General features: G+C 50.9%; 1 protein-coding gene across 2 annotated transcripts; it reads right to left on the bottom strand.

The window, feature by feature from the left end:
- Positions 1 to 2,232: 2,232 nt before the first annotated feature.
- TFAP2C (transcription factor AP-2 gamma) lies at positions 2,233 to 11,870 on the bottom strand. 2 transcript variants are annotated; one of them, XM_039479580.2, is made up of 7 exons: positions 11,581 to 11,870; positions 9,469 to 9,954; positions 9,305 to 9,356; positions 7,567 to 7,783; positions 6,876 to 6,994; positions 4,809 to 4,953; positions 2,233 to 3,821 (listed from the first exon to the last, which is right to left on the bottom strand). In XM_039479580.2, exons 1-7 carry the CDS (start codon positions 11,626 to 11,628, stop codon positions 3,533 to 3,535), a joined length of 1,356 nt encoding a protein of 451 aa, XP_039335514.1. In that variant the 5' UTR covers positions 11,629 to 11,870; the 3' UTR covers positions 2,233 to 3,532. The 2 variants fall into 2 exon arrangements, with proteins under 2 accessions (XP_039335514.1, XP_074261486.1); XM_074405385.1 differs by having other exon boundaries at positions 3,732 to 3,915; positions 11,581 to 11,864.
- Positions 11,871 to 27,498: the final 15,628 nt, after the last annotated feature.

The following is a 27,498-nucleotide window of genomic DNA, read 5'->3' as shown; positions in this document are numbered from 1 at the left end:
TTGTGTAACAGAGCTAGACTTCATATCAAAACAAACAAACAAACAAACAATCAAAAGAAAACACTCTCGGCTGGGCGCGGTGGCTCAAGCCTGTAATCCCAGCACTTTGGGAGGCCAAGGCGGGTGGATCACGAGGTCAAGAGATCGAGACCATCCTAGTCAACATGGTGAAACCCCGTCTCTACTAGAAATACAAAAAATTAGCTGGGCATGGTGGCGCGTGCCTGTAATCCCAGCTGCTCAGGAGGCTGAGGCAGGAGAATTGCCTGAACCCAGGAGGCGGAGGTTGCGGTGAGCCGAGATCGCGCCATTGCACTCCAGCCTGGGTAACAAGAGCGAAACTCCGTCTCAAAAAAAAAAAAAAAAAGAAAACAATCTCTCTGCCCTATAGGTGCCCCTATCTGCAGGACCCAAGGGCACCTTCCAAGTGTCAGGTACCCAGATGGCCAAGTATCCGGTCAACACATACATAATCCTGCCGACAGTCTCTCCCATCAGTGGAATTCTAGGCAGCACATACCTTCAGACACCTGATGGGGTTTATTTCAGTGCAACCAGGAAAAAGAAAAAAAAGGAAACATTTCTTCTTCTGTCAGAGGGTCAAGACATCAGTGACACCATGTGCCTCCACAGCCAGTGTGCCACAGTAGCACAGGGCAGTGGGAAAGGGAAGGTGGTCCTTGCTAACATGGGGCTTGAAACAAAACCCACCCTGGGACACAAGAATCGAGGGTCCACCAACCTAATGCCAAAGGGCACAGCACCCTTCTTTGTTGACAAGTAAGCAAGAGCGTCAGGGAAAATCCGCAAGGGAGCCAATGTTAGTAGGATCCTCTTGAGGGGACCTGGTTTTTGGCCACAGCATCAGCTCGGGTGTTGGGAAGAAAAATTCATTACGGTGCACCAGACCCAAGGAGCAGAGTGCAGTCCGAAGACTTCCAGTAGGGATGAGGAGAAAGAATAACCACGCAAGTAAGAAGCTCTGCTTGTGACTCACTTCAGTCCTTGGTTGACTTTGGGGCATTTCCAGAATATTGTTTGCATTGCAACTCGGCACAGCTCCTACGAAAGCCAGACTCTAGTCCAAAAGCAAGTTAAGATACTGATAACACAACAGCCCTTTTTCCTTGAGCCCTTTGCCCCCATAACTTCCTCTGAACACTCAACATTTCAAGCCTTGATTGGGAAATAACCAACAACCTAAGATCTCTTTTCACTGCTCTAAAGCAAAGCAATTGTGATCTTGTCATGTCAGCCAGATAAATCCAACTTAATGGGAATGTTTAGTGGCCAAGGATGAGATGCCAAGAGCAAAGTATTGGGTTGGCAGAGTTTAAGCTACTTAATAATATCCAAAGCCAACATTAAGTCAGGAATCGCTGGGCATTTGGTAGAGAATTATGAATTAAGGATTATAAAACTGGCATTGAAGCAAGGGGCTTAACCAATGGGGAAAATCCTACTGCTCCCACTTTGCTTTGAAGCCAGGCCACACATGGCAAACTATAAACACATCATTTCCTGGAGGAGATGCCAGGCCGCTTCAACTTGAGATCAAGTACCCCAGTGTGCATCACAAACATCCAGCGAGTACACAGCCTCTGGCAGACTCCTCTGCTCCCCAAGCAGCACAAAGACCCACTCTCCGATTTACCCTGCAGGCAGACGAAACGAAGACGATGGCTTGGGTGGGTGAACATGCCTTCATTTCCAAAGAGAATTGAGATGAATTGAAAACACTGACATGCTACACTTCCACTGCTGGCACTGGACTGAATGCCAAACCCTCTTAAGAAACTCCTGCCCAGAGAACACCCAGAATCACTTCACTTCCATTCTTGACCCGCATATAGTATGCGGAGCACGGTATGCCCGTGTACCTGTTCTCAACAGAGTAACTTTCCATGAGATACTGTTCCCAAACACTGGCCCTCCAGTCAACAAACTGTCCCTCACACATTTCTCCAGTACCTCCGGGATGGGGACAATGATTCTATCTGCAGCTGAGACGCACTGATGACAGCGTGTAAGACCTGGCATAGCTGAACAGTCTCACTAGGGAGAGAAAATGAAACATCAGGTTCCTCCCCAACGGCACTCAAAATGTGCCTGCTCAAGCTATTCACTAAGCCACAGTCAAGCCATAAATCAGCTCTGCCCTAATTTCATTTACCTTAGAGACTTTAAAAAAAAAAAAAAAAAAAAAAAAAACAAGCTATAACCAGACTTTCACAGATTCTAATGAGAATACGTTTATTGTACACGTATCATACACACAACAATTATTTGGAAAACATTTACAGGCAGAGTTCAATTCCAAATCTCCGTTTCACCCACACACACCGTTCTGCACACTCACCTTAGGGGCTGTCCAACAGGAACGAGACACAAAGTTATTGCTTTCTGAACAGAGAGCTTCAACTAAATGGACTCTTCCAAGCCAAGAACAGAGTCCAGCATCCTCCTAATTCTCAATACCCTGTATATATATGAATAAAACCTTCGGTACGTTATAGATTACCCATCACCATTCAAAGTTAATATTAAAACTGGATCCCATGTCTCAAAAAAGTTGTAAGAAGTGCACCAGTATTTACAGATCCCATTAAATTATGCATAAATAAAATCTGTACACTCAACACACTGTTTCTTAAAATACAGAACCTCCACAGGGACTCGGGGTCGTGGGGACAGGCAGCAACAAACTGCTTCGTGCCTACCCTTTTCAAGTTTACTTGAAACATCTGAAATAAATATGCAAATAAAGCTTCAGTACCCTAAAGGAACATGTCGTTTCATAGAGCCTCCCATTTGAAGAGTTAACTTTCAAAGTTTTGTTGTTTTTTTTTTTAAATAAAAAAAAAAAAAGGACAGGGGAAAAATCTTCAGCAGGCTTGGTTTCTACAAGTTTCCTAAAACCAGAAGGCCCCCTTTGAACACGGGGTTTAGAGTGTGTCAAATACCACCTATTAATCAGTTGCTAAGCAGATAGACCCTTTGCCTCCTACCAGAGGACTTGTTCTCCGAAGAAGCTAGATACACACTTTTCTTTTTTTCAAGGTAAATATTTAGCAGACACAAAAACCAGCCATTACCTTAACACTGAAAAAAAAAAAGGTATTGTTGATCTGTTGATCTAGAGCACATCAATCTGACATTTCAATGGCTAAGTGTGTGGGTCTGTTAGCCCAGGCAATGTATTTAAAAGATTCTAAAACTTGTAGCACCACTTTCAGAGAGAAGGAAAGAATGGGGTTCAAAAAAAAATAAAAGCTTAATGAATAAAGAGCCAGTACTTGTCACCTTCGGATAATAGGTCCAAAGTGAGGAGATAGCTCAGCGCTAGAGAAACAACTAAGGAATCCAGGAGCGGGGGTGATTGCTGCCGATCCGGAACCAGTGGAGGCCCTTTAAATAGTAAGGTAGGTAACAAACTTCCCCCAGGCCAAGAGGGTTCTCAGTCTGTGCGGTGGAGAAGGAGTCTTGCAGCCCTGTTCCTTCCCGACTCTCCGAAGCTCTGTTCGTCCCACTTTTATTTCCTGTGTTTCTCCATTTTCTCCAGGGTTTTGTTAGAATCAGCTGGACTCTGGTCTCCGGGGTTCATGTAGGATTTGTCTATGACAATCAGGGCTTCTTTGATGTAGTTCTGCAGGGCAGACACCGCGGCACAGATGGCCTGGCTGCCAAACCCGTGGGTAATCAGGCTGAAATGAGACAAGCAGTTCTGTATGTTCGTCTCCAAGACTGGGGCGGAGGACCTGCTGGTCCCATTGGGTGTCTGGTCTCGGTTGAGAAGTTCCGTGAATTCTTTACACACTTGCCTGTGAAGACAGTCAATCGACTCCATGAGTTCCATCTAGCTCCTTACAGGTCAAGGGCACAGAACCAACTACGCATGAGGACGGAGGACCACGCCTGGGAGGCAAGCAGAATTGCTTCAACCGGGGAAGGAGACCTGTAATTCTAATAGCCAACTGCTGCACTTAGCAGCTGCTCTGCGCCACACTCTGCGTTATGCTGTTTTAAAGCGCTATCTTATTTAATCCTCACTGCAATTAGAAAACATAACAGGATTAACCTGTTAACTGGCCAAGGTCACCAGGACTGGTAAAAGTGGTGGGGTCTGGATTCCAGCCCATGAGCTTAAGGGACAGTTTACCTTGGTACAAGCTGGTTCCAATGAACAAATTCCGTGAGGAACCCAGAGAATTAAGCAACCCCCTGAAACTCTCCCTCTTGACACAGCCTGGTCCATTGCGCTCTCTTCTACCCCACTTCCTGGCTGGACTAGTTCTGCTCCATTTACCATGATTTAAAATCAACTTACTGTCGGTTTCTATGAGAAAATCCACAGCTGCATTAAGTCCTTTTTGAGACAGTTAATTTGCCCGCATCTACAAATCCACCCTAATCTTTACATTTTAAAGACAAAAGTCTTGCTATCAGGAGGTAAAAGGCACACAATCTCTCTTTACGGGATGTGACAAAACACATCGGGTTTTCAACACATTTTGAAAAATATGCAAACACAACAATGAAAGGGCAGCTCAACTATTGTGAGCTGAAGAACTAAGCAATTCCGAAGTCCTCAGGGCTGAGTCATGCACTCTTCTAAATCATACAAAAAGTTAACGTATTTGACTTTGTAAAAGAAACTTCCTTGCCATTTTTTTTTTTTTTTTTTGCTACACCCCAATTTATCTCAAGAATATTTCTTTGTTGAGCCATCGGGACTGTGGAGGGGGAATCCTCTGAACCTCAAGGTCTGGAGCATTGAGTCATCATCAAATTCAAGTTCAGATACTTACTGGGCCGCCAGGAGCATGTTCTTCCTAGTCGCCATCTCATTTCGTCCTCCCAGATGAGGCCTGGTTAAATATTCTGCCACTGGTTTACTAGGAAACTCGGCTTCACAGACGTAGGCAAAGTCCCTAGCCAGATGAACGGCTTCCCCTAGAATAATCAGCAACAGGTTTTAGGATGGCTGTGATCAATGAGGCCAAACTGGCCTTTTCCTGTCTTTTTTTTTTTTTTTTTTTTTTTAAAGTCTCGTTCTAGGCCGGGCGCGGTGGCTCAAGCCTGTAATCCCAGCACTTTGGGAGGCCGAGGCGGGTGGATCACGAGGTCAAGAGATCGAGACCATCCTGGTCAACATGGTGAAACCCCGTCTCTACTAAAAATACAAAAAATTAGCTGGGCATGGTGGCACGTGCCTGTAATCCCAGCTACTCAGGAGGCTGAGGCAGGAGAATTGCCTGAACCCAGGAGGCGGAGGTTGCGGTGAGCCGAGATCACACCATTGCACTCCAGCCTGAGTAACGAGCGAAATGAACATCCTCAGGTTTTGCTGTGGGTCCTGCAACTAATGCCCCATGGATACAGAGACGAGTAAACTTGAGAAATGTTGACCAGTCCACTGCTCAACAGATAATCAAACATGCCCACGTTTTCTCTTTATATTAAGTAGTATCGTTTGAGTGAAGTAGGAAAATGTAAGTACTATAAACATGTTTGACCAAAGCAAACTGGTCACTTCTCTACAAAAGAGAGACAGCTGTCTGACACCTTACTTTCTCCTTACTTTCTTAATAGTGCCCTCTTAAGAGAAGGGGGCAGGATCTCCAGAATGTTTCTTTTAAAAATGACAGAAGGGGTGTGTTTCCTAACTACCAACTTGGAGCACCCTTCCCCTGTCCAAGTCAGTGGAAGAGCAGAGGGAGACACCAGCGGAGTTTTCTCCCATCCTAGAGGTGCCTTCCCCGGCTCCAGGGTGCAGCACTGGCGGGCTTTGCAAAAACCCAGATGGTGGAGGAGCCCCCCGGGTTGACTGAAGCAGTCTTGGAGAGCTATTATTCTGGAACACACTTTCTTATTCAATCATCCTGCCTGGCTACCAAGAAACCCCAGCAGAACCGCGATTCTCCAGGCAGGCCAGCTGTTCTCAGACAGGCAGCTCCTTTCTCCTGCCCTGACCTCCAAAGGCACTCGTAAAAGGTAGAGCAGCGACTCTGCCAAGTCTCTTTGAGCATGGCAATCACGCCACCAGAGCAAGGAAATTAAGTCTTCAAAAGAGGGTACTGCTCCGGGAAGCCCGCTTCTCCTTGGCCTCGCCTGCCCATAGTGAGCACCCTAAGCCTTTCTCAGCGCCCAACTCTTCCTGGGAGCAGTAACAACGTGCTTTGTTTTGTTTTTAAAAATTTATTTTACTTTCCCTTCAGCTCCTTTTAAAGGTTGTATTGCATTCTTGGCTACCGTCCAGGCTGGAGTAAAAGGGTCCCCCATTCAAGAAACTGAAATGCCATGTCCTACTATCTCAGGATTGGCGAGAGGAACTTGTGTATGAGCCAGGGGTTCCATTACTTTTTTCTTTGGATGGGAGGAAAGAAAAGAATTGCGAATCTGGCCAGTCATATTGTATACAAGAGTTTCTCTTCACTGAAGGCAGTCCCCAGCTACAAAATAACCACAGCCACGAAAACCAGAAGCGGTCTTTCGGCTCACCAATAAGTAACCAGTTTTTATTCAAAGCGTACCAAATGATCAGCTGTTATCTTTCAAAAATGAGTTCATTAACAGGACATGCTAACACCCCTAGGGTGTGGTTTCTTAGGTTAGGAAAACCAACCAGTTTCTCTCCAATATTGATTCTCTGGGGACTACAGAAGAGCCTACCTGAGCAGCCAGATATTTAAATGTTAACTTTTTCAATAAGATTACCGTGATTCATTGCAATAAACTTAGAAGACAATTCCAATTGCTTTCATCTCTACTCACAAGCAAGTTTTAAGAGTTGTTTTCCAGCTTTTCTACAAGAGGTATTAAAGACACAGGCACAAATTAGAAACATCACAAACCCAAAACAAAACCCCACTGACCTTCTACTAAGGATGTCAGGAGAGTTACATGAGCAGCTTTCCGTCTCCCGGCTGGAAGATTCAACCCAATCTTGTCCAACTTCTCCCGCAAGGACCGGCCCCCATTTTTTGATTTGGCTCTAGGAAAAAGAAAAATTGACTCTGGCTACTCTCAAAAAAAACCACACTTTAAAAATTAATTCTAAACTCCTAAAGTGCTGCTATCAAAGCTGAAATCTGCCAGACTGTCTACAACATGTGAACCTTAAAGAAAAGTGATGGCAGAGTACTACTCTTTTAATTAATCCCCATAAGATACAAAATCAATCTTTCCTAGCATCAAACTTTGTATCACAAAACATTTCAAATTGTACGAGGGCAGATACATTTTCACTTGTGAAACTGCAGCACCCTCACAAAAACTCCCTGGGGAACAAACCCACGGTGCTCCCCATCTTCCCTCAATACAGATGCTATCACTTCATACGTGGGGATCAAATTGCAACCAAATGAGATTTTGTGAGTGCTGTTTTAGCACTTCCTCCTCCATTTGGCACTTTCTAAAAGAGAAGAAATGTACTAAAAACTCTAAGCCGATTAGAATTCAGTGTTAGGCATAAAGTCACATAAATGTTAAAAATACCTCCTGGACCTCTGATACATGTCACCTTCAACTACCCAACCACCATGCCCGGAATTGTTCCCCAAGTACCTTCTGAGAACACCTCCCAGTAATGAGGCATTTAAGCATTCAGGCGGGGACAATCGCCTCTGCACTTCAGCCACTGTCACTTTGTATTTAGAAGTAGAGCTGAGGAGAGACAATCTTCCAGGGACTGAGCAGAAGACCTCAGTGGGGTTCATGACGGCCCCTACCAGCTCCTTCTGACAGGGGAGGTTCAGAGGGTTCTTGGTCATGGAAATGGGACCTGTGAATGAAGGTCAGAGCTGGCAGTTACAAGAGCTGTCTCTGAGCAAGAGAGACCTTTTCAAAACCACTAACCAAAGCTGAAAATGATCTTTAGACAAGCATCGTTGCACACCCTGATCAACTGCAGGCAGATTTTTTTTGTTTTGTTTGAAACAGAGTCTCACTCTGGCACCCAGGTTGGAGTGCAGTGGTGCGATCTCAGCTCACTGCAGCATCTACCTGCGGGCTCAAGTGATTCTCCTGCCTCAGCCTCCCAAGTAGCTGGAATTACAGGCACCCACCATTATGCCCAGTTAATTTTTGTATTTTTAGTAGAGACCGGGTTTCACCATGTTGGCCAGGCTGGTCTCAAACTCCTGACCCTCAAGTGATCTGCCCACCTTGGCCTCCCAAAGTGTTGGTATTACTGGTGTGAGTCACCATGTCGTGCCATGGCTTTTTAAAATGACTTTCCAAAAAAGCCCCCTACTTCAGAGACAAATCTAATCTGAAATTCACAACTTAACGCCTTGGGAAGTTAATTAGTCAAGATCCCAAGCTTGGAGGGTTTTTCTTTTTTCTTTTTTTTTTTTTTCCTAGCCCCTGCTGAAATCTATTTAAATTAGAACATTTGTTTTCAGAAGCCTACTTCAATGCTAAATAAACGGTGAGATTTTCCCCACTCAAGAACAACCAAATCATAGGATTCATACAGATTCTTTGCCAAAACTTTTCAATGCAACTGATCACAGTAAATTTAATCATACAAACTAACACGTTTAAATTTACTAAAAATGTTTAGTCTTTTCTAAGTTTTAAAATTTTTTCCCTTTAATCTATTTAAGCAGTTCAAGTAACAGACTATAACTACCTTCAATTTAGGACCAGTCCATTTCCCAAACCAGTCAAAATGGCAATCCTGTCAGTAAGTAACTTAATTTCATAAACCACTCACTCACCAAGTAATCCAATTTTCCAAATCCCCTTCTCCCCCACCCTGAAAACCCTCCCTCTAACAGATCACTCACTCTAAGCTCTGTTCTTTTTAGAGCTATTTATTTGTTAGGCCAAATTGCTTCAGAACTTTTCTTGCCGGTCAGAATTAAGGATGTTTTCCATACACGTGTTTGAAATCAAAAATAAAATCACAACTTAACAATTAAAATTGTTACAGAACCAACCACTCAACCAAGGTGTGACTGTGATTTTTGTTGTTGTTGTTGTTGCTTTTCAAATTAAATCAGTGTTCACTCGCTCTGGAAGACTTTCTAGCACTGTGAAATACACATTGGAATTCAAGAAGTAACATTTTTCCAAGAAGAAAACTAGGGAGTAACAAATCCGGAAATTAACAGAAACCTCCTAAGAGGCCGGAGGGAAATCCCCTCTTCTTACTCCTAAACTCTAGCCCATGAATCCCCTGCAGTCCCTTGTACCACAAATATTCCACGCTGGCCACCAAATACCCCCAAACTTGCCCGTCAATTTCTCAAGCCCAGATTCTGGGACCACAGGAAGACGGTGCCACCTGGCTACTTACCTTTGCGAATGACTGACTGATCGTGCAACAGCAGGTGCTGGTCATCAACATTCTGGGGGAGAAAGGACAAAATTCCCTTTAAGTTCGGAAAAGCCTAGAGGGGTGCGGGGTGGGGGCAGATGGCGGTAGGGGAACAGGTCAGGGCAGGAGCCGGCGGCGCTCACCTGCACATCGTCCATCTGGTGGGCCATGTCGTGGAGCCCCAGGTTTTCGGCCAGGCCCGCAGCATCCAGGGCGTGCGCATGGGGCAGCAGCAGGTCGGAGCGGCGGTAGGCATCCCTGCGGGCGCTCACCGCACCCGCCTCCAGCCCAGAGAGGTGGGGCAGCAGGCCGGCCGGGCGCCCGTGGTGCGAGGGCAGCCCCGCTCCCTCCTGGCTCTGGCGGCCGGGCCAGGCCTGCTGCTGGCTGCCGGTGGGCGCCGGCTGGTGCAGGGGGTTGATGGCGGCGGCGTACGCTTCCCCCAGGTGCGAGTAGGGGTCGGCCGACTGCGAGTAGGCCAGCTGCTGGTAGGGAGGGGGAAAGTAGGGTGGCGGCTGGTATTCGGCGACTCCAGTGTGGGAGAGGGGCGGCGCGGGGCTGTAGAGGTGCTGTCCGGCGGAGGAGAGGTGGGGTATTCGCGGGTTCCCATTGCTGCTCCCGTCGTGGCGATCCTGGACAAAAAATAAGTAAGTTTTTAAAAAAATAATTAAAATAAAACAGGAGACCTCGTTAGTCCGAAACCCCGCTACTGCGAACTGGCCAGAGTGGCTCGGCTTCGCGGTGCGCCCCAGAGGACCAACCCCACCCGGCCCCGCGGAGGTTGCCCAGGGTCAGAAGTTACCCGGGGGCAATGCGCCCCGAGGATTTCGTTGTAAGCAGGGTGCGCGGAGGGCGGAGAGGCCATGAAAGACCTGGGGAAACGAGTTCTGAAAGCCGGGCGGCAAAGGTCTGAGCGCTGCTCCGAGGCCCGAGGCGCTCGGAGGCTCCAAGTCCGAACCCTGGGTCTCGGGACGGAAAAGGTCAGGGACAGAGTGCGGGTCGCAGGAGCTGGACGCCCGACGCAGAGCGTTCTCCCGGAGCCCGCCCATGGCGCAGGAGCTGCCGGAGGTGGCAGCGCGGCGGGCGCGGATGGAGCGCGCCGGGCGGGAAGTGCGCACCTCCCCCGCCCCAGGGACCCTCCCTTCCACGCCCTCCGGACAAAGACCTCCGGGCGGGCGGCGCTCGCAGGCAGGGCTCGCCACCCCGCGCCGCCCTGGGGAGTGAAGAGGGAGCGCGCGCGCAGGGCGGCCCTCCCTCCCGGCAGGGCCCAGCCGAGATGAGTAAGAAGTGGGGGCGCCCTGCATGGCCACGGGCAGTGTTCTCGCACATCGGGGCGCAGAAGGGGCATGAAGGACCCTGAAAATTGGACAGCCTTGCCCGCGCATGTCCCCTCGCCCCTGGGCGGCCCCATTTAGTTTCTAAAGGATGCGTCCCCATGTGCCCAGGGGTCTCGGGGAGCCCGGAACCTGCAGGAACATGGCGCTGTCGCCTCCTGGCGGAAGCGCCCGGGCCTGCGGGCTGGGGCAGCCCCTCCAGGCCCCGGAGGCGCCGTGAGCTCCCGCGAGTCCGTGGCCGGGGCTCCACGCTCCCAATGCCCCGGAGCCCGCCTCGCGCGGCCTGCGTCTTCTTCCTCTTCCCGCTCGCCGCCTCCCTCCCTCCCACTCTCCGAAACTCTAGCTCAACCTGTCCGACAGGCTGGAGCACTCGCGAGCGCTTACGGCCGCAGCTGGCCTCGGGCCCCCCCACAAACTCCCCAGCCCCCACTTCTTTTGAAAGCCAAACTTCGGTTATTTTCGTGCTTCCCCGAGGAGTTAGCGGGGCAGGTGACAAGCCGGCCTTGGAGGAGTGTCCGCCAAGGTGTCGCTGGTAGGTAGCCTCATCTAACCCCTTTGGACAGAGACTTCGTGCGTAAAAGCCACGTCTGAGGGTTGCAGACAGGGCGCTTTTCCGAGAAAACGGGAAGCAGGTCTGTTTGTTGCTTAGGAAAGCGCCAGGTAAGCTGTATGGGTAAGCTGTGTGGGTGGGATCTGCCATTCTCTTTCCAGGCCTCGTTCCCGAGGGGAGGCCACTTAGGAAAAGGCCCTACACAGGACAGGGACCCCGCAGAAATGGACTAAGAAGGGGTCCAGAGAAGTGGATCCCGTCCCACCGAGTCGCCAAGGCTCCTGTGCCCTCGTCCCCGGCCTCGGTCCAGCGGCCCCCCTGCCTCCCTGACTGTCCTCGGCGGGGCGGGGCTGCACCCCTGCGCCCCAGCTCACCTCGCAGTCCTCTTCGTACTTGACATTATCGGTTATTTTCCACAACATGGCGTCCGACGTCCCCCAAAACAGTCGCCAGTTAAATCCAGGCTCCCCCCAGCCCCCGAGCGGTAAATCCAAAATCGGGGTCACGGTGGCCGGGCGTCTGCCGCCGCCCCCGCCGCGCGCGGGCCTTGCCGTCCGGGTCACTGGACGCGCATCGGCGGCTCTGCCAGCGTAGATGCTGCTGGTGCCGCGGGTGTAAAGACCGCTGCCGTGGACAGGGAAAACCGCGCCCGAATCGTGTGCCCAGGAGATAGCCCGGGGACCGGAGCGCCTTAATGAGTACGAAATTATCATAACTCCTCCCCGGGGGCTGGCGCGGAGGCCCAAGCGCCGGGCGGAGCGGCCCCCAGCCAGTCCCAGCCTAGCTCCGCCCCGCACCCCAGGCCTGGCGCGGCGCCGAGCCCCACGCGGTGAGGGGCTAGGAGCGCAGTCAGTGGGCAGTGCCTCGATGACAGCCAAAGACCTGCGAGGCCTGGGTGTCCCCACGCGCCTTCCTTCAGTCACCTCCACCGTACGCACATCTGAGATTGGCAGAGCTGGGGGAGGGGATCCAAATACTGAAACCCACCCCTCTTTCGCCTAAACTGTCTTGAACCCTGTCTTCCAAGACAGTCACCTGGACTTAAGAAACTGCCTATTTGGGGAGCGACTCAACAACCGAGATATCTCTCCTAAAAACACATCCTATCGCACCTACCCCACTGAGACTTAAGGCTTGAGCTGGGATTCATGCAGCTGGAGCCCCAACCCTCCACGAGTCTCCCGGTTCCCTCCTTTGGCACAGCGCGATCCTGGCTCCCGGCCGGGAGGAAGAAGGAAGGGACTCCTCGGGAGTCTGCCCCAAGGGCCGCAGAGGCCGCAGACGGTTCTACCCACCCAGGAGTCGCCGACAGCGGCATCTCATCGCTGTCGCCCGAAGCGGCATCTCCCGCGGCTGGTTGAGGCGGGGGTGGGGGGTGGTGTAGACCGCGCGCCCTGGACCAGCCCAGCGGCTCTGCCCTGCCCTGCCCCGCCGAGCACCGGCTCGGCAGCTGCCTCGGGCGTGCCGGTCACTCAGAAGCCTCTACTTACCCTGGGAAAGAACCGCCGGGCAGAAATAAAACCCTAGCGCCACGGGTAAGGTGGGGATGAGGAGGTGCAGGAAGTGGGGAGAGATCGCGCAGAGAGCCCTCGACTGGAGAGGTAGACACCCAGATTCGACAGGTGGAGGCAAAAAACGAAACTTCCTTCCACACAAACGCTGCTTCCCTCTCCCCTTCATTACTTGCCACCCAAACTTGAAAGCAAAGTGCAATATTAATTTTTAAAATTTAAACTAACGAAGTTCTTTGGCCCAGTTATTATGCAGCAATTCACTTCCATTGTAAGGGAAAACATCGCCAATTCTCGAGGACGTATTTTGTTGGGACGCCCAAAATCCAGCTCCCTCGGCTAGATTTAAACATTCCGAGGGTGTTAGAGGAGGAAACTATTTCAATTTGATACCGAATGCGATTTTGCAATTATCAATGCGTATCAGTACGGTGCTCGCACCTGAAGTGGGCTCACTCTCCCGTCCACAGAATGGTGGCAATCACTGCCTCACTGTTCCTTCTCCGGTTAGTTTAAAATTTAGCGTTTATTTAGATCCAAGTGAGCCTAAAATAAAATAATAATAATAGGCGTCCTCCAAGGGAAACTTTCCCCCGGCCTTAGGTAGCATTCAAATCTGAGAATCCGAGGTGATTTTCCGACCAGATGCGAGAACAAAATCTGGAAGTTGAAACCACTGAAACTCTTCGGCCACGCATGTCTGCGGGGCTTTGCACTAAGGAGAATAGCGCATAAAATACACACAGGATCCTGACACTTCGGTCCAAAAACAGGCGTCTGGGGTAAAATAGTTACCGCAGAAGCAGCGCTCCTGATATTAGCGGCGGGAGGGGGAGACACCTGCCAAAACCAAAAGTCAAACCCAGGCCCGCGGGCCCGGTCCAAGAAGATGGGGTCCTAGGCTCGCCAGAGGAAGGCTGCGGCGCCTCCTTTGGGTGCCTGGGACTCCCTGACGGATGCCGCTGGGCTCTCCGGCATTCTGGGCCTTCTAGCCCTCAGTTTTATTCTCTGACCCGATCTGGGGTGAAGCCTGAACAAGTTGTCTGATCTGCGCTGGCAACTTTACCCCTAGCACGCTGGGTCCCGGAATGGGCAAGAAAGGGCTCATCCTTCATCCCAGGCCCTGGCTCTCCTTTCCCGCAGCAACACTCGCCAAAGCCGCTCGAAGGAACTGAGATGCCTCCCCGTCAGCGAGCGTCTACGCAGGAGGCGAAGGGAGCCGATGGGCATCGAGGGCTCGCGCAGCGCCATTCCCTGGCCCCAAAGGACCCAGAGGATCCGGAACAGCTTGGCAAAGGCCATTCATTCCCAAGAAGCTTCCCTGAACCCGGCGCTGCCTCCTCTCCAATGAGTAAGCGCTCGAATAGGAGCGCAACCTCCGCGCCCTCTGTACGGAAGGCGGCTAGAACAAATCATCAGTCTTGGCACGGAAGACCCTTCCCGAATACACAGACTCTCGGCTTCAGGGCCGCACCCAGCCACTCGCGCGCCCTTGTCAGGGTGGCGGAAGCCTCAACCCTTCTTTTCAATTTTTCTGCTCAGCTGCAAGAAGGGAACCGATGACTCCAGCATCCGACACAGCCTCCCTCCAACGTCCCCGCCCCTTGTCCACGTGAAGACGCGGACTGCGTGGCCGCGCTCAAGACAGCGCGCGTTGGCGTAAGGGGATCCCCCTCGGGAACCCTGGAGGCCTCGCAGCCGCCTGGAGAGGGTAGTGGAGGATCGTCGGGGGCTCCCCTCTACTGCCCCCTAGGCAGTCTACACTTACACTCTGGAAACCCTGGACCCACGCCCTTAACAAACCACGGAAAGAGGCGGCCCGGCGTCTGCAGAGACAAGAGCGCCCCGACAGCGCTCGGCTTCCAAAGAGGTGCGGGCCGGCTTTGGAAAACAGGGCTCCAGGCCCCAGGTCTGAGTCATCCCCCGCCCCTGCCCCGACCGACCAAGCTGTTAGACCTGGATTCGGGCAGATCTGCGACTCCTCTTCCCATCCCAGGGAGGGGACGCCCGAGCAGAAGGTGGAGGCCCCGGAGCGCCTTCGCAAACTCCGCGCCACGCGGCGGGCGTTTGTCCCGCCCCTCGGGACAACGTGAGCGCTGGTAGGAACCTCAGTACATGGCAGACCCGCCAGGATAAAGCAGGGTGGAAAGGCCGGGGCCTGCATCAAATCCAGGAGGAGGGGGCATTCGCGCCCGCCACGCTCCCTTCGCGGCACTGGCACCCACTGGACCGACACTCGGCTTCAAAGGACACCAGTAAGGAGCACGCCCTGGGGCACGACAGGCATCAAGTCACAGCCACTCCGAAGTAATTACAAAAATGATCGTCGTAAACAACAGATTTTTTTTTTTTTTTGAGACAGAGTTTCGCTCTTGTTACCCAGGCTGGAGTGCAATGGCGCCATCTCGGCTCACCGCAACCCCCGCCTACTGGGTTCAGGCAATTCTCCTGCCTCAGCCTCCTGAGTAGCTAGGATTACAGGCACGCGCCACCATGCCCAGCTAATTTTTGTATTTTTAGTAGAGATGGGGTTTCACCATGTTGACCAGGATGGTCTCGATCTCTCTTTTTTTTTTTTTTTTTTTTTTTGAGACGGAGTTTCGCTCTTGTTACCCAGGCTGGAGTGCAATGGCGCGATCTCGGCTCACCGCAACCTCCGCCTCCTGGGTTCAGGCAATTCTCCTGCCTCAGCCTCCTGAGTAGCTGGGATTATAGGCACGCGCCACCATGCCCAGCTAATTTTTTGTAGTTTTAGTAGAGACGGGGTTTCACCATGTTGACCAGGTTGGTCTCGATCTCTCGACCTTGTGATCCACCCGCCTCGGCCTCCCAAAGTGCTGGGATTACAGGCTTGAGCCACCGCGCCCGGCTGGTCTCGATCTCTTGACCTCGTGATCCACCCGCCTCGGCCTCCCAAAGTGCTGGTATTACAGGCTTGAGCCACCGCGCCCGGCCAACAACAGATTTTTTAATAATGAGGAAAGCGGCCGCCGCAGGCAGACGTCTCTGGTATCAGTCCGACCAGGCGCGGTTTACCAAGCTTGCTTCTTTGCGCTTCGCGTCAGGCGGCGTACTCTTCCTTTAGAAGCTTTTGAGCCTTGGGCCGGGCGCGGTGGCTCAAGCCTGTAATCCCAGCACTTTGGGAGGCCGAGGCGGCTGGATCACGAGGTCAAGAGATCGAGACCATCCTGGTCAACATGGTGAAACCCCGTCTCTACTAAAAATACAAAAAATTAGCTGGGCATGGTGGCGCGTGCCTGTAATCCCAGCTACTCAGGAGGCTGAGGCAGGAGAATTGCCTGAACCCAGGAGGCGGAGGTCGCGGTGAGCCGAGATCGCGCCATTGCACTCCAGCCTGGGTAACAAGAGCGAAACTCCGTCTCCAAAAAAAAAAAAAAAAAAAAAAAAACCGGGCGCGGTGGCTCAAGCCTGTAATCCCAGCACGTTGGGAGGCCGAGGCGGGTGGATCACGAGGTCAAGAGATCGAGACCATCCTGGTCAACATGGTGAAACCCCGTCTCTACTAAAAATACAAAAAATTAGCTGGGCATGGTGGCGTGTGCCTGTAATCCCAGCTACTCAGGAGGCTGAGGCAGGAGAATTGCCTGAACCCAGGAGGCGGAGGTTGCGGTGAGCCGAGATCGCGCCATTGCACTCCAGCCTGGGTAAGGAGAGTGAAACTGTGTCTCAAAAAAAAAAAAAAAAAAAAAAAAAAAAAAAGAAGCTTTTGAGCCTTTACTCCCGCCTTGCAAACAACTCCTTTTTTTTCAAACAGACAAAGTGAGGCGCGGAGCTGAGGGGCTCACAGGTTCCCAGGCTTCTGAGGACGGCCCGTGTCCACGTCAGTCCCTGAGCTCACTGGCGCAGCGCTCGCCCAATGGAGAATTCATGGGCACAGTCTCTAACCTGACAGCCACCTGTCCCATTCTACAGCAGGCAAAAGTGAATTTTTAGTCGCCCAACTACCCGAAAGCCGCAAAGGTGCCTACGGTTTAAGGCCACCTTCTTAGCGGTTCTAGGGGACCCGTTAAGAGAGAAGCCTGAATCTCCCCTGCGTTGCCCTGGGAAACCCCCGCCAGCCGGAGGCCTTGAGCGCTTGGCCGCGGGATGGTAGACTCCTGTCACCTCTCCACTAACATCCCCGAGGCCATACGTGCGCACTCTAACCGCTCCAAGCGCAGGCCCGAGGACTAAGGCAGGAGCCTCGGGTCCCCGGAGGCCTTCTCCGCTCCGCGCCCCAGGTCACCATACACTTCCAGGCCGGCTGAGCCCGGAGGCATTAACTCTGAGATCTTGGTCGCCGCCAGGCGTGGAGCAGGCCAATGTCGCCAGACGCTGCGCGAACTCGTCCTCCTGCGCCAGTACTGGACGACAGGCAGCCCGAGCAGTGCCCAGGAGCCACCCTGCACGCCCCAGGCGCCCGTCCCACCCAGCGCACCCGTCGCCCTTTGCAGAGTCCTCCCGCAGCCTCTCCTCGCTGCCAGCCGCAGGAGTCGCATCTGCCCTCCACCCAGATACCTCTTTTCTTACCCGTAGGAACTGGAAACTCATGATGTAAGCTCTTCAACCCTCTGTGAGTTGCGGATTTTAAGAGTAGGAGCGTCGCAGAAAAAGAGTTCCCCAAGGGCCGAGTCGTGTGCGCTAAACACATGCTTCCAGCGTTTATTTAATTAACGGGAGGGGGAGGGGAGGGGAAGGAGGAGAGGGGGGAGGGGGGAAATTCACAGCCAAAACGAGCTATCGCGATTGGAAGACAGACAGGAAAGGTCTCGGTTACTCCTCCCCTGCCCTCCTCCCCTTGGAAACGGTAAACTCTCCATTTGAAAAGGGTGTACCCTAGGGTTTTCAATTATCTTTACATATGTATATGACAAGAGGTACGTAGGACTCCTTCCGTCAGAAATTATTTTAAATGTAGCCTATGTCTTACTAGTAAGGGACGTTTTTTATCCAAGACCAGCACTACTAACATTTCTGGGAATTCTCATCCCTCGTGTCACATCACAGATTTCAGGGTTCAGCTGAACTTAAACCAGGAGCAGCGAATGCTTGGGGTAGGGGAGAAAGGGAGTGGGGTTTAAGATCTTCCTGAAGTGCCAGACAGATTTCTTTGCACATCACATGCTAATTTGCCTTAAGGAAAGGAGCAAAGTATATGGGGGGAAGGAAGGAGGGAGGGAGGGAGGGAGGGCAGGAAGGAAGGCAGGCAGGAAGGAAAGGAGGGAAGGAGGGAGGGAGGGAGGGAGGGAGGGAGGGAGGGGAAGCAAAAACTAAATACAGAAGGAAGGGGGGAAGGAAGGAGGGAAGGGAGAGAGGGAGGGAGGGAGGCAGGAAAGAAGCGAAAACTAAGAACCCAGTAAAACACAATGAGAAGACTGTAAACAGAGGTAAACGCTGATTGTTGACTGTACCATCAATGTAAACATCATGGGACCCACTGTGGTCACCCAGGCCAGGCAGGAAAAATCAGACTCATACAGAAGCTGCTTCTCATCATCTCAGTTCTTACTGGTTTTCACACAAAACCTGCCCAGGCAACCCAAACAGCTTCCTTCCAAGAGAGGTGAGTTGAAATTTTATCCAAGATTCCTCTACATATGCCTTAGAAGAGAGAAAAAAGAAAAGAAGAAAGAAAAATGCAGCAAGCAGATTTCCACCCACCTCCTGGTAACCTCTCCCAGACTTTTCCAGTGCCCCAGTAGCCTTCAAAAGCAGTGTTTTGGATGCATAAAGAGGCTGGGTGTGGTGGCTCACACCTGTAATCCTAGCACTTTAGGAGGCCAAGCGGGTGGATTACCTCATATCGGGAGTTCACGACCAGCCTGGCCAACATGGTGAAACCCTGTCTCTACTAAAATACAAAAAATAGCCGGGCGCGGTGGCTCAAGCCTGTAATCCCAGCACTTTGGGAGGCCAAGGCGGGTGGATCACGAGGTCGAGAGATCGAGACCGTCCTGGTCAACATGGTGAAACCCCGTCTCTACTAAAAATACAAAAAATTAGCTGAGCATGGTGGCGCGTGCCTGTAATCCCAGCTACTCAGGAGGCTGAGGCAGGAGAATTGCCTGAACCCAGGAGGCGGAGGTTGCGGTGAGCCGAGATGGCACCATTGCACTCCAGCCTGGGTAACAAGAGCGAAACTCTCTCAAAAAAAATAATAATAAAATAAAATACAAAAAATAAGCCGGGTACAATGGTGTGCACCTGCAATCCCAGCTACTCTGGAGGCTGAGGCAGGATAATCACTTGAACCTAGGAGGCAAAGGTTACAGTGAGCCAAGATCACACAATTACACTCCAGCCTGGGGGACAGAGGAAGACTTCACCTCAAAAAAAAAGGCACAAAGGGATTTTTCTGATAGAGAGTCCATAGAATGGAATGCGGATTTTAAGCCAGGCACGGTGGCTCACGCCTGTAATCCCAGCACTTTGGTAGGCCAAGGCGGGTGGATTACTTGAGGTCCGGGAGGCAGAGGTTGCAGTGAGCCAAGATTGTGCCATTGCACTCCAGCCTGGGCAACAGAACCAAATCCACCTCAAATAAATAAATAAGATATGCTCTTCTCTTTTTTTAGGCGAATTTTACTCTTGTCACCTAGGCTAGATTGAGGTGGTGCGGTCTTCACTCACTGCAACCTCAGCTTCCTGGGTTCAAGCAATTCTCCTACCTCAGCCTCCCAAGTAGCTGGGATTACAGGCACTCGCCACCACACCTGACTAATTTTTGTATTGTTAGTAGAGACAGGGTTTCACCATGTTGGCCAGGCTGGTCTCGAACTCCTGATCTCAAAGTGATTCACCCACCTTGGCTTCCTGAAGTGCTGGGACTACACCTTGTCCTGTCATGATACATGAGGATGAAAAATTGGCAGGTGGAAAAGGTTCCAACCTCCCCAGGGTCCCTCTCCTCTAGATGATACCCACTGGCAGGGTCTGCAATGACGCTGGAGCAGGACCCCGTTGGGACAGGTCCTTCTCCTTTGCTCACTTTTTTAAGTCCCAGGAGCCAGGCTGCAGTATCTTCATTTCCCTCCCTCATCTTCCTCACGTGGCACACAAACGTGGGCTTCCCTAGATCCCGTGCCAAGCTCCTGAGTCCTGCATGTAAGGACTCATTTCAGTGGAGCTGCGGGCCCAAAAACAACAGCAAAGGGAGAAAGGCCAAAATGTCACCATGGCAACCCAGGGATCCAGAGGGGAACCCTAGCCAGCAAAAATCAACACCAAATTAAAACCAGAACCTCAAAGACAGAAAAAATTATTATTCCTTTAAGATCTACTCTGTATACTCTGTAGTATAAAATAAATACCAATCTCCAAGCCCTTTTCAGTACCAGACACACCAACCAAAATATTTTAGAGACCTAAAATATATACATATTTCTTCCCCTCCACTAAATAAAATCTATTTTTTTCTTTTTTGAGATGGAGTCTTACTCTGTTGTCTAGACTGGAGTGGTGCACTAGCACGATCTTGGCTCACTGCAACCTCCTCCTCACAAGTTCAAGCAATTCTCCTGTTTCAGCCTCTCGAGTAGCTGGGACTACAGGCACCCACCACCACACCTAGCTAATCTTTTGTATTTTTAATAGAGACAGGGTTTCACAGTGTTAGCCAGGTTGGTATCAATCTCCTGACCGCCTGATTCCCCCTGCCTCGGCCTCCCAAAGTGCTGGGATTGCAGGAGTGAGCCACTGCACCCAGTAATAAAATATTTTTTCAATTATTTTTATTTTTATTTTTGAGATGGAATTTCGCTCTTGTTTCCCAGGCTGGAGTGCAATGGCAAGATCTCAGCTCACTGCAACCTCCACATCCCGGATTCAAAGAATTCTCCTACCTCAGCCTCCCAAGTAGCTGGGATTACAGGTGCCTGCCACCATGCCTGGCCAATTTTTTTTTTTTTTTTTTTTTTTTTTTTTTGAGACGGAGTTTTGCTCTTGTTACCCAGGCTGGAGTGCAATGGTGCCATCTCGGCTCACCGCAACCTCTGCCTCCTGGGTTCAGGCAATTCTCCTGCCTCAGCCTCCTGAGTAGCTGGGATTACAGGCACGCGCCACGCGCCACCATGCCCAGCTAATTTTTTGTATTTTTAGTAGAGACGGGGTTTTACCATGTTGACCAGGATGGTCTCGATCTCTTGACCTCGTGATCCACCCGCTTCGGCCTCCCAAAGTGCTGGGATTACAGGCGTGAGCCACCGCGCCCAGCCCAATTTTTTATATTTTTAGCAGAGAGGTTTCGCCGTGTTGGCCAGGCTGGTCTTGAACTCCTGACCTCAAGTGATCCGCCCACCTTGGCCTACTAAAGTGCTGGGATTATAGGCGTGAGCTACTGCACCCAGCCCACTGAATAAAATCTTTAGCCTCCAAAAACCAATAATTGGAAATGTTTTAAGCCAGCATTTCCTTTTCTTAAGAAACCTAGCCAGGCGTGGTGGCTCACACCTGTAATCCCAGCACTTTGGGAGGCCAAGGCAGGTGGTTCACGAGGTCAAGAGATCGAGACCATCCTGGCCAACATGGTGAAACCCCATCTCTACTAAAAATACAAAATTAGCTGGGTGTGATGATGCATGCCTATAATCCAAGCTACTCAGGAGGCTGAGGCAGAAGAATCGCTTGAACCTGGGAGGCGAAAGTTGCAGTGACCAAGACCCAGCCATTGCACTCCAGCCTGGGCAACAAGAACAAAACTCTGTCTCAAATTTAAAAAAAAAAAAAAAAAAAATCCTGCACTTAGCCTGGGCAACATGGCAAAACCCCGTTTCAACAAAAAAATACAAAAATGAGCTGGATGAGGTGGCATGTGCCTGGGGTCCCAGCTACTTGGGAGGCTGAGGAGGTGGGAAGATCACTTGAGCCCAGAAGGTTGAGGTTGCAGTGAGCCGTGACTGTGACACTGCACTCCAGCCTGGGTGACAGAGTGAGACCCTGTCTAAAAAGAAAAGAAAAGAAAAGAAAAAAGAATCCTACACTTAGCACAAATCAGTGGCTCTCAAAGTAAGGTCTCAGACCAAGAGCATCCCATGGGAACTTGTTAGAACTCCCAATTCTCAGGCCCCATCCCAGACCCCTTGGAATCGGAGTGTCTGTGTGTGGGTGGAGCCCAACAGCCCTGCCTGGCCCAGCTCTCCAGGTGATTTCAGAAAACACTGAGTCTGAGACCCACTGGCATAAATGATTCCTATGAAGACAAGGGTAACGTTATTTCTTCTCTTATATGTGATGCTTTGAAACTGTGTCCACTCAATCAACCCTGCATGTTCCAAAACCATAACTGGATAGATTAGGATTTTTTTTTTTTTTTTGAGTTGGAGTCTCGCTTTGTGCACAGGCTGGAGTGCAGTGGTGCAATCTCGGCTCACAGCAACCTCCACCTCCCGGGTTCAAGCGATTCTCCCACTTCAGCCTCCCAAGTAGCTGGGACTACAGGCGTGTGCCACCATGTCTGGCTAATTTTTTTGTTGTTGTTTTTTGTTTTTTTTTTTAGTAGAGACGGGATTTCACTGTGTTAGTCTCAATCTCCTAACCTCGTGATCCGCCTGCCTCGACCTCCCAAAGTGCTGGGATTACAGGCATGAGCCACCATGCCCAGCCTAATTAGGGATTTCTTTATCCTTCACTGTGTTCAAGTCTGTAAACCGTTTTTGGACTGAAGGATATTCTTTTTTTTTTTTTTTTTTTTTTTTTTGAGACGGAGTTTCACTCTTGTTACCCAGGCTGGAGTGCAATGGCGCGATCTCGGCTCACCGCAACCTCCGCCTCCTGGGTTCAGGCAATTCTCCTGCCTCAGCCTCCTGAGTAGCTGGGATTACAGGCATGTGCCACCATGCCCAGCTAATTTTTTGTATTTTTAGTAGAGACGGGGTTTCACCATGTTGACCAGGATGGTCTTGATCTCTTGACCTCGTGATCCACCCACCTCGGCCTCCCAAAGTGCTGGGATTGCAGGTGTGAGCGACCGTGCCCGGCCCACAAAGTAGCCTTTTAAACAACGGGTTTACCCTACTCAAGACCACTCATTTAGACCTTGACTTTGTTTTAAAGAAACAGTTTGCAGCTAGGTGCTGCGGCTCATGCCTGTAATCCCAGCACTTGGGGAGGCCAAAGCGGGTGAATCACTTGAGGTCAGGAGTTCAAGACCAGTCTGGCCTACGTGGTAAAACCCCATCTCCCCTAAAAATACAGAACTTAGCCAGGTGTGGTGGCACCTGTAGTCTCAGCGACTCAGGAGACTGGGTCAGGAGAATTGTTTGAACCTGGGAGGCCGAGGTTGCAATGAGCCGAGATTGCACCACTGCACTTCAGCCTGGGTGAAAAAGCAAGATTCTGTCTCAAAAAAAAAAAAAAAAAAAAAAGGCTGTTGTTTGTTTCACCACCCTGTATTGTTTTGCAATGGAAATAATTATTTCCTTTTATTCCCCCCCCAACCCCAGTTATTTTTAATCAGCTCAAGGTTCCAAGCCCTTCTTTGTCCCCTACCCTTGCTGTCATAGGAGCTGACAATGGCGAGCAAACAGATTGGGCAAGGAGGGGTTTTATCAAAAAAATAAAAAATAAAAGTGGGGGCTCGGGGAGAAAAAGAAGAAAAAAAAGATCAGGGGCTTTATCTAGAGTCAGGCTTTTTTTTTTTTTCTTTGGTGCCGTGACTCGGACTCGAACCGAGGTTGCTGTGGTCACAACTCAAAGTACTAACCACTATACCATATGGCCACGCTTTTCTTTTTCTTTTTGGCTCATGACACAGCCTTTTTTTTTTTTTTTTTTTTTTTTTTTTTTTTTTTTTAAATAGAGATGTCTCACTATGTTACCCAGGTGGATCTCGAAATCCTGGGCTCAAGCAATCCTCCCACCTCGGCCTCCCCAAAGTGCGGGGATTTACAGGTGTGAGCTGCCGCGCCCAGCAGCATCGTTCTGTTGTTGTTGTTGAGCTTTTATTAACTGTTTCCACTTTGGAGGCTACATTGATAAATGCATATGGAGACACACATTTTTCTTTGCCTCAGACTCTACAAGGCACTGGCAGCTGTAGCCTGCTCTAGCAGGAGGCCACAGACAGAGAGCAAAGGTCGGGGCCATGTTTTACGGCACTCAGCACTAGAAAATAGGAGACCCAACTGCCTTAAATGCCGTATTTTACTGAGAGTTGCCCGTGGAGCTGGGAGGCGGGTGGTGTCTGCCTTTCCCAGAATGTGCCACACTCTTATCCCTGAGGCTCGTGGTTAAGACCACAGGTTGGAAGCCAGGTCTAGTCCAAATCTTGACTCTGCTGTATCTTTTTTTTTTTTTTTTTTTTTTTTAACAGCGTTTTGCTCTTGTTGCCCAGGCTAGAGTGCAATGGCATGACTGCAACCTCGCCTCCTGGGTTCAAGCGATTCTTCTGTCTCAGCCTCCCGAGTAGCTGGGATTGCAGGGGCAAGCCACCGCACCTGGCTAATTTTGTATTTTCAGTAGAGATGGGTTTTCTCCATGTTGGTCGGACTGGTCTTGAACTCCCAACCTCAGGTGATCCTTCCACTTCAGCCTCCCAAAGTGCTGGGATTACAGGTGGGAGCCACTGCACCCAGCCTGACTCTGCCATGTCTTAATCAAAGTCCTTCAGCAACATATAGACAACAATAGTCGGCCCAACGTGGTGGCTCATGCCTGGAATCCCAGTGCTTTGGGAGGCCGAGGTGGGCAGATCACCTGAGATCAGGAGCTCAAGACCAGCCTGGCCACATGGAGAAATTTCTCTAATAAAAAATACAAGGGCCAGGCGCAGTGGCTCACGCCTGTAATCCCAGCACTTTGGGAGGCCGAGACGGGTGGATCACGAGGTCAAGAGATCGAGACCATTCTGGTCAACATGGTGAAACCCCGTCTCTACTAAAAATACAAAAAATTAGCTGGGCTTGGTGGCGCGTGCCTGTAATCCCAGCTACTCAGGAGGCAGAGGCAGGAGAATTGCCTGAACTCAGGAGGCGGAGGTTGCGGTGAGCCGAGATCGCGCCATTGCACTCCAGCCTGGGTAACAAGAGCAAAACTCTGTCTCAAAAAAAAAAAAAAAATACAAAAATTAGCAGGGTGTGGTGGTACATGCCTGTAGTCCCAGCTATTCAGGAACTGAGGCAGGAGAATCGCTTGAACCCGGGAGGCGGAGGTTGCAAGGACCCAAGATTGTGCCATTGCACTCGTCTGGGTGACAGAGCCAGACTCTGTCTCAAAAAACAATACAATAATGCATATCTCATAGGGTTGAGGATTAAAGGAGAAAATGTAGGTAGAGTGTTTAGACCAGGCGTCCCCAAACTACGGCCCGGCCCAGGGGCCGCATGTGGCCCCCTGAGGCCATTTATCTGGCCCCCCACCGCACTTCAGGAAGGGGCACCTCTTTCATTGGTGGTCAGTGAGAGGAGCACAGTATGTGGCGGCTCTCCGACGGTCTGAGGGACAATGAACTGGCCCCCTGTGTAAAAAGTCTGGGGAGGCCTGGTTTAGACAGTAATAGCAAAAGTAAGTCTTCCATGGTAATTGTTGCTATTGTCATTGAGATTCTCTTTATTCTCATGGCATAGGGGCTCCCTGACCCTGACCGAGTCCTATTTCTCAGGCTGACCATCCCCCACACTCCCACGACTCAAGGGTAAGATGCCCCAGCCCTACCCTCAACCACCTCCCTGCACCCCTCAATCAGCCAGGTCCACCTCCTGGGTTCATCGGCCAGGTCAGTAGTCCTCAGGTGAATCAGCAAATGAAAGAAGCTTAAAACATTCATTTCTGGCCAGGCACAGTGGCTCATGCCTGTAATCCAAGCACTTTGGAGGCCAAGGTGGGCGGATTACCTGAGGTCGGGAGTTCAAGACCAGCCTGACCAACATGGTGAAACCCCGTCTTTAAAAAAAAAAAAAATTAAAAAAAAAGAAAGAGGCCGGGCACTGTGGCTCAAGCCTGTAATCCCAGCACTTTGGGAGGCCGAGACGGGTGGATCACGAGGTCAAGAGATCGAGACCATCCTGGTCAACAAGGTGAAACCCCGTCTCTACTAAAAATACAAAAAATTAGCTGGGCATGGTGGCACGTGCCTGTAATCCCAGCTACTCAGGAGGCTGAGGCAGGAGAATTGCCTGAACCTGGGAGGCGGAGGTTGCGGTGAGCCGAGATCGCGCCATTGCACTCCAGCCTGAGTAACAAGAGCGAAACCCCGTCTCAAAAAAAAAAAAAAGAAAAGAAAAGAAAGAAAGGAGGCGGGTGGATCACGAGGTCGAGAGATCGAGACCATCCTGGTCAACATGGTGAAACCCCGTCTCTACTAAAAATACAAAAAAATTAGCTGGGCATGGTGGCGTGTGCCTGTAATCCCAGCTACTCAGGAGGCTGAGGCAGGAGAATTGCTTGAACCCAGGAGGCGGAGGTTGCAGTGAGCCGAGATCGCGCCATTGCACTCCAGCCTGGGTAACAAGAGCGGAACTCCGTCTCAAAAAAAAAAAGAAAAGAAAGAAAGAAAAGAAAACTGTTATAATGGGGGGAAAAAAGAGGAAGGAAGGAAAGAAGGTACAGCAAGAGGGGAGAAATGCTGAGAGGACACAGGCTTCAGCAGAGGCCGGGGGCCCTGTGGCTGTGTGTGTCTGCACGGCCAGGGAGGGCTGACTTAGCCTCGGGGTTCCCGACAGCTGGGCTGCACTGTCAGGCTCTGCTGAACAGCTGACTTTGGAACTGGGGAGGATGGGAGAAGGAGACCCTAACATGAAGGCAAGAGGCAGGAAGGGGAAGGGTGTGGCAGGTCCTGGTGGACCCAGGGACAGAGAGCTTATCTCCTGAAAGGGGCTCCGTTATCCACAGGAACTGGGAGCTGAGATGCAGATGTTACTCCACGCAAGTCAGCTCCAGAGTATTTGGCTCAGAGCAGATGTTTAGGAAAGAAAGTGCTGTTCCATCCTTAGAAAATCTCACCAGGTGGTGAGTGGATTTCCTCATTGACTCAGCAGGCAGTTTGCCAGCCCCTCCCCTGTGCCAGGGGACAGTGGCAAAAGAGAGGTTAAGTACCTGCCCTCAAGAAGCACTGGGAAGACCATACCCAGCATATCCATAAAACCCTCAGGCCAGACAGTGCTGGGAAGAAAGGCCGAGGGCTGGGAAACCGCGGGGAGAGGGGGCATTACAAAGAGGTGCTCAGGTAAAGGAGCCAGTCTTTAGTGGAGACTTGAATGATGAGACTGTTCAAAAGACAGGCACAGCCGGGAGCGGTGGCTCACTCCTGTAATCCCAGCACTTTGGGAGGCCAAGGAGTGTGGGTCACGAGGTCAGGAGTTTAAGACCAGTCTGGCCAAAATAGTGAAACTCCGTATCTACTAAAAATACAAAAAATTAGCCAGGTGTGGTGGTGTGCACCTGTAATCCCAGCTACTCAGGAGGCTGAGGCAGGAGAATCTCGTGAACCTGGGAGGCAAGGTTGCAGAGATTGCACTCCAGCCTGGGCGGAGTGGGATTTGACCTCCCCCATTTCTGACCTGGGCCGGTTCTCCCCTCCTTAGGCAACCTGGTGATCCCCTCGCTCCCGGGAGGTCACCATACTGATGCCGAACTTAGTACGGACACCTGATTGGCATAGCCCTCTACATCCCAGAACTCCTGGGCTCAAGCGGTCCTCTAGCCTCAACCTCCTGTGCTGATCAATAGTGGGATTGATCCTGTGAATATCCACTGTACTCCAGCCTGGGCAACATAGCAAGACCCTGTTTCTACAAAAAATAAACAAATAAAAATAAAAATAAGATAACTGCCATGTTAGGACATTAG

This window comes from Saimiri boliviensis, chromosome 9 (genome assembly GCF_048565385.1).
Source record: "Saimiri boliviensis isolate mSaiBol1 chromosome 9, mSaiBol1.pri, whole genome shotgun sequence".
NCBI lineage: Eukaryota > Metazoa > Chordata > Mammalia > Primates > Cebidae > Saimiri > Saimiri boliviensis.
This window is presented reverse-complemented; position numbering and strand designations above follow the sequence as displayed.

What these genes read in the sequence shown, in the direction of transcription:
- TFAP2C (XM_039479580.2), bottom strand. Translation starts at nt 11,628, where the DNA reads ATGTTGTGGAAAATAACCGATAATGTCAAGTACGAAGAGGACTGCGAG. An exon ending in TCAGTCAGTCATTCGCAAAG is followed by an intron (nt 7,784 to 9,304) that starts GTAAGTAGCCAG and finishes CTTCATTCACAG; the next exon opens with GTCCCATTTCCATGACCAAG. An exon ending in AACATGCTCCTGGCGGCCCA is followed by an intron (nt 3,822 to 4,808) that starts GTAAGTATCTGA and finishes CTGTCTTCACAG; the next exon opens with GCAAGTGTGTAAAGAATTCA.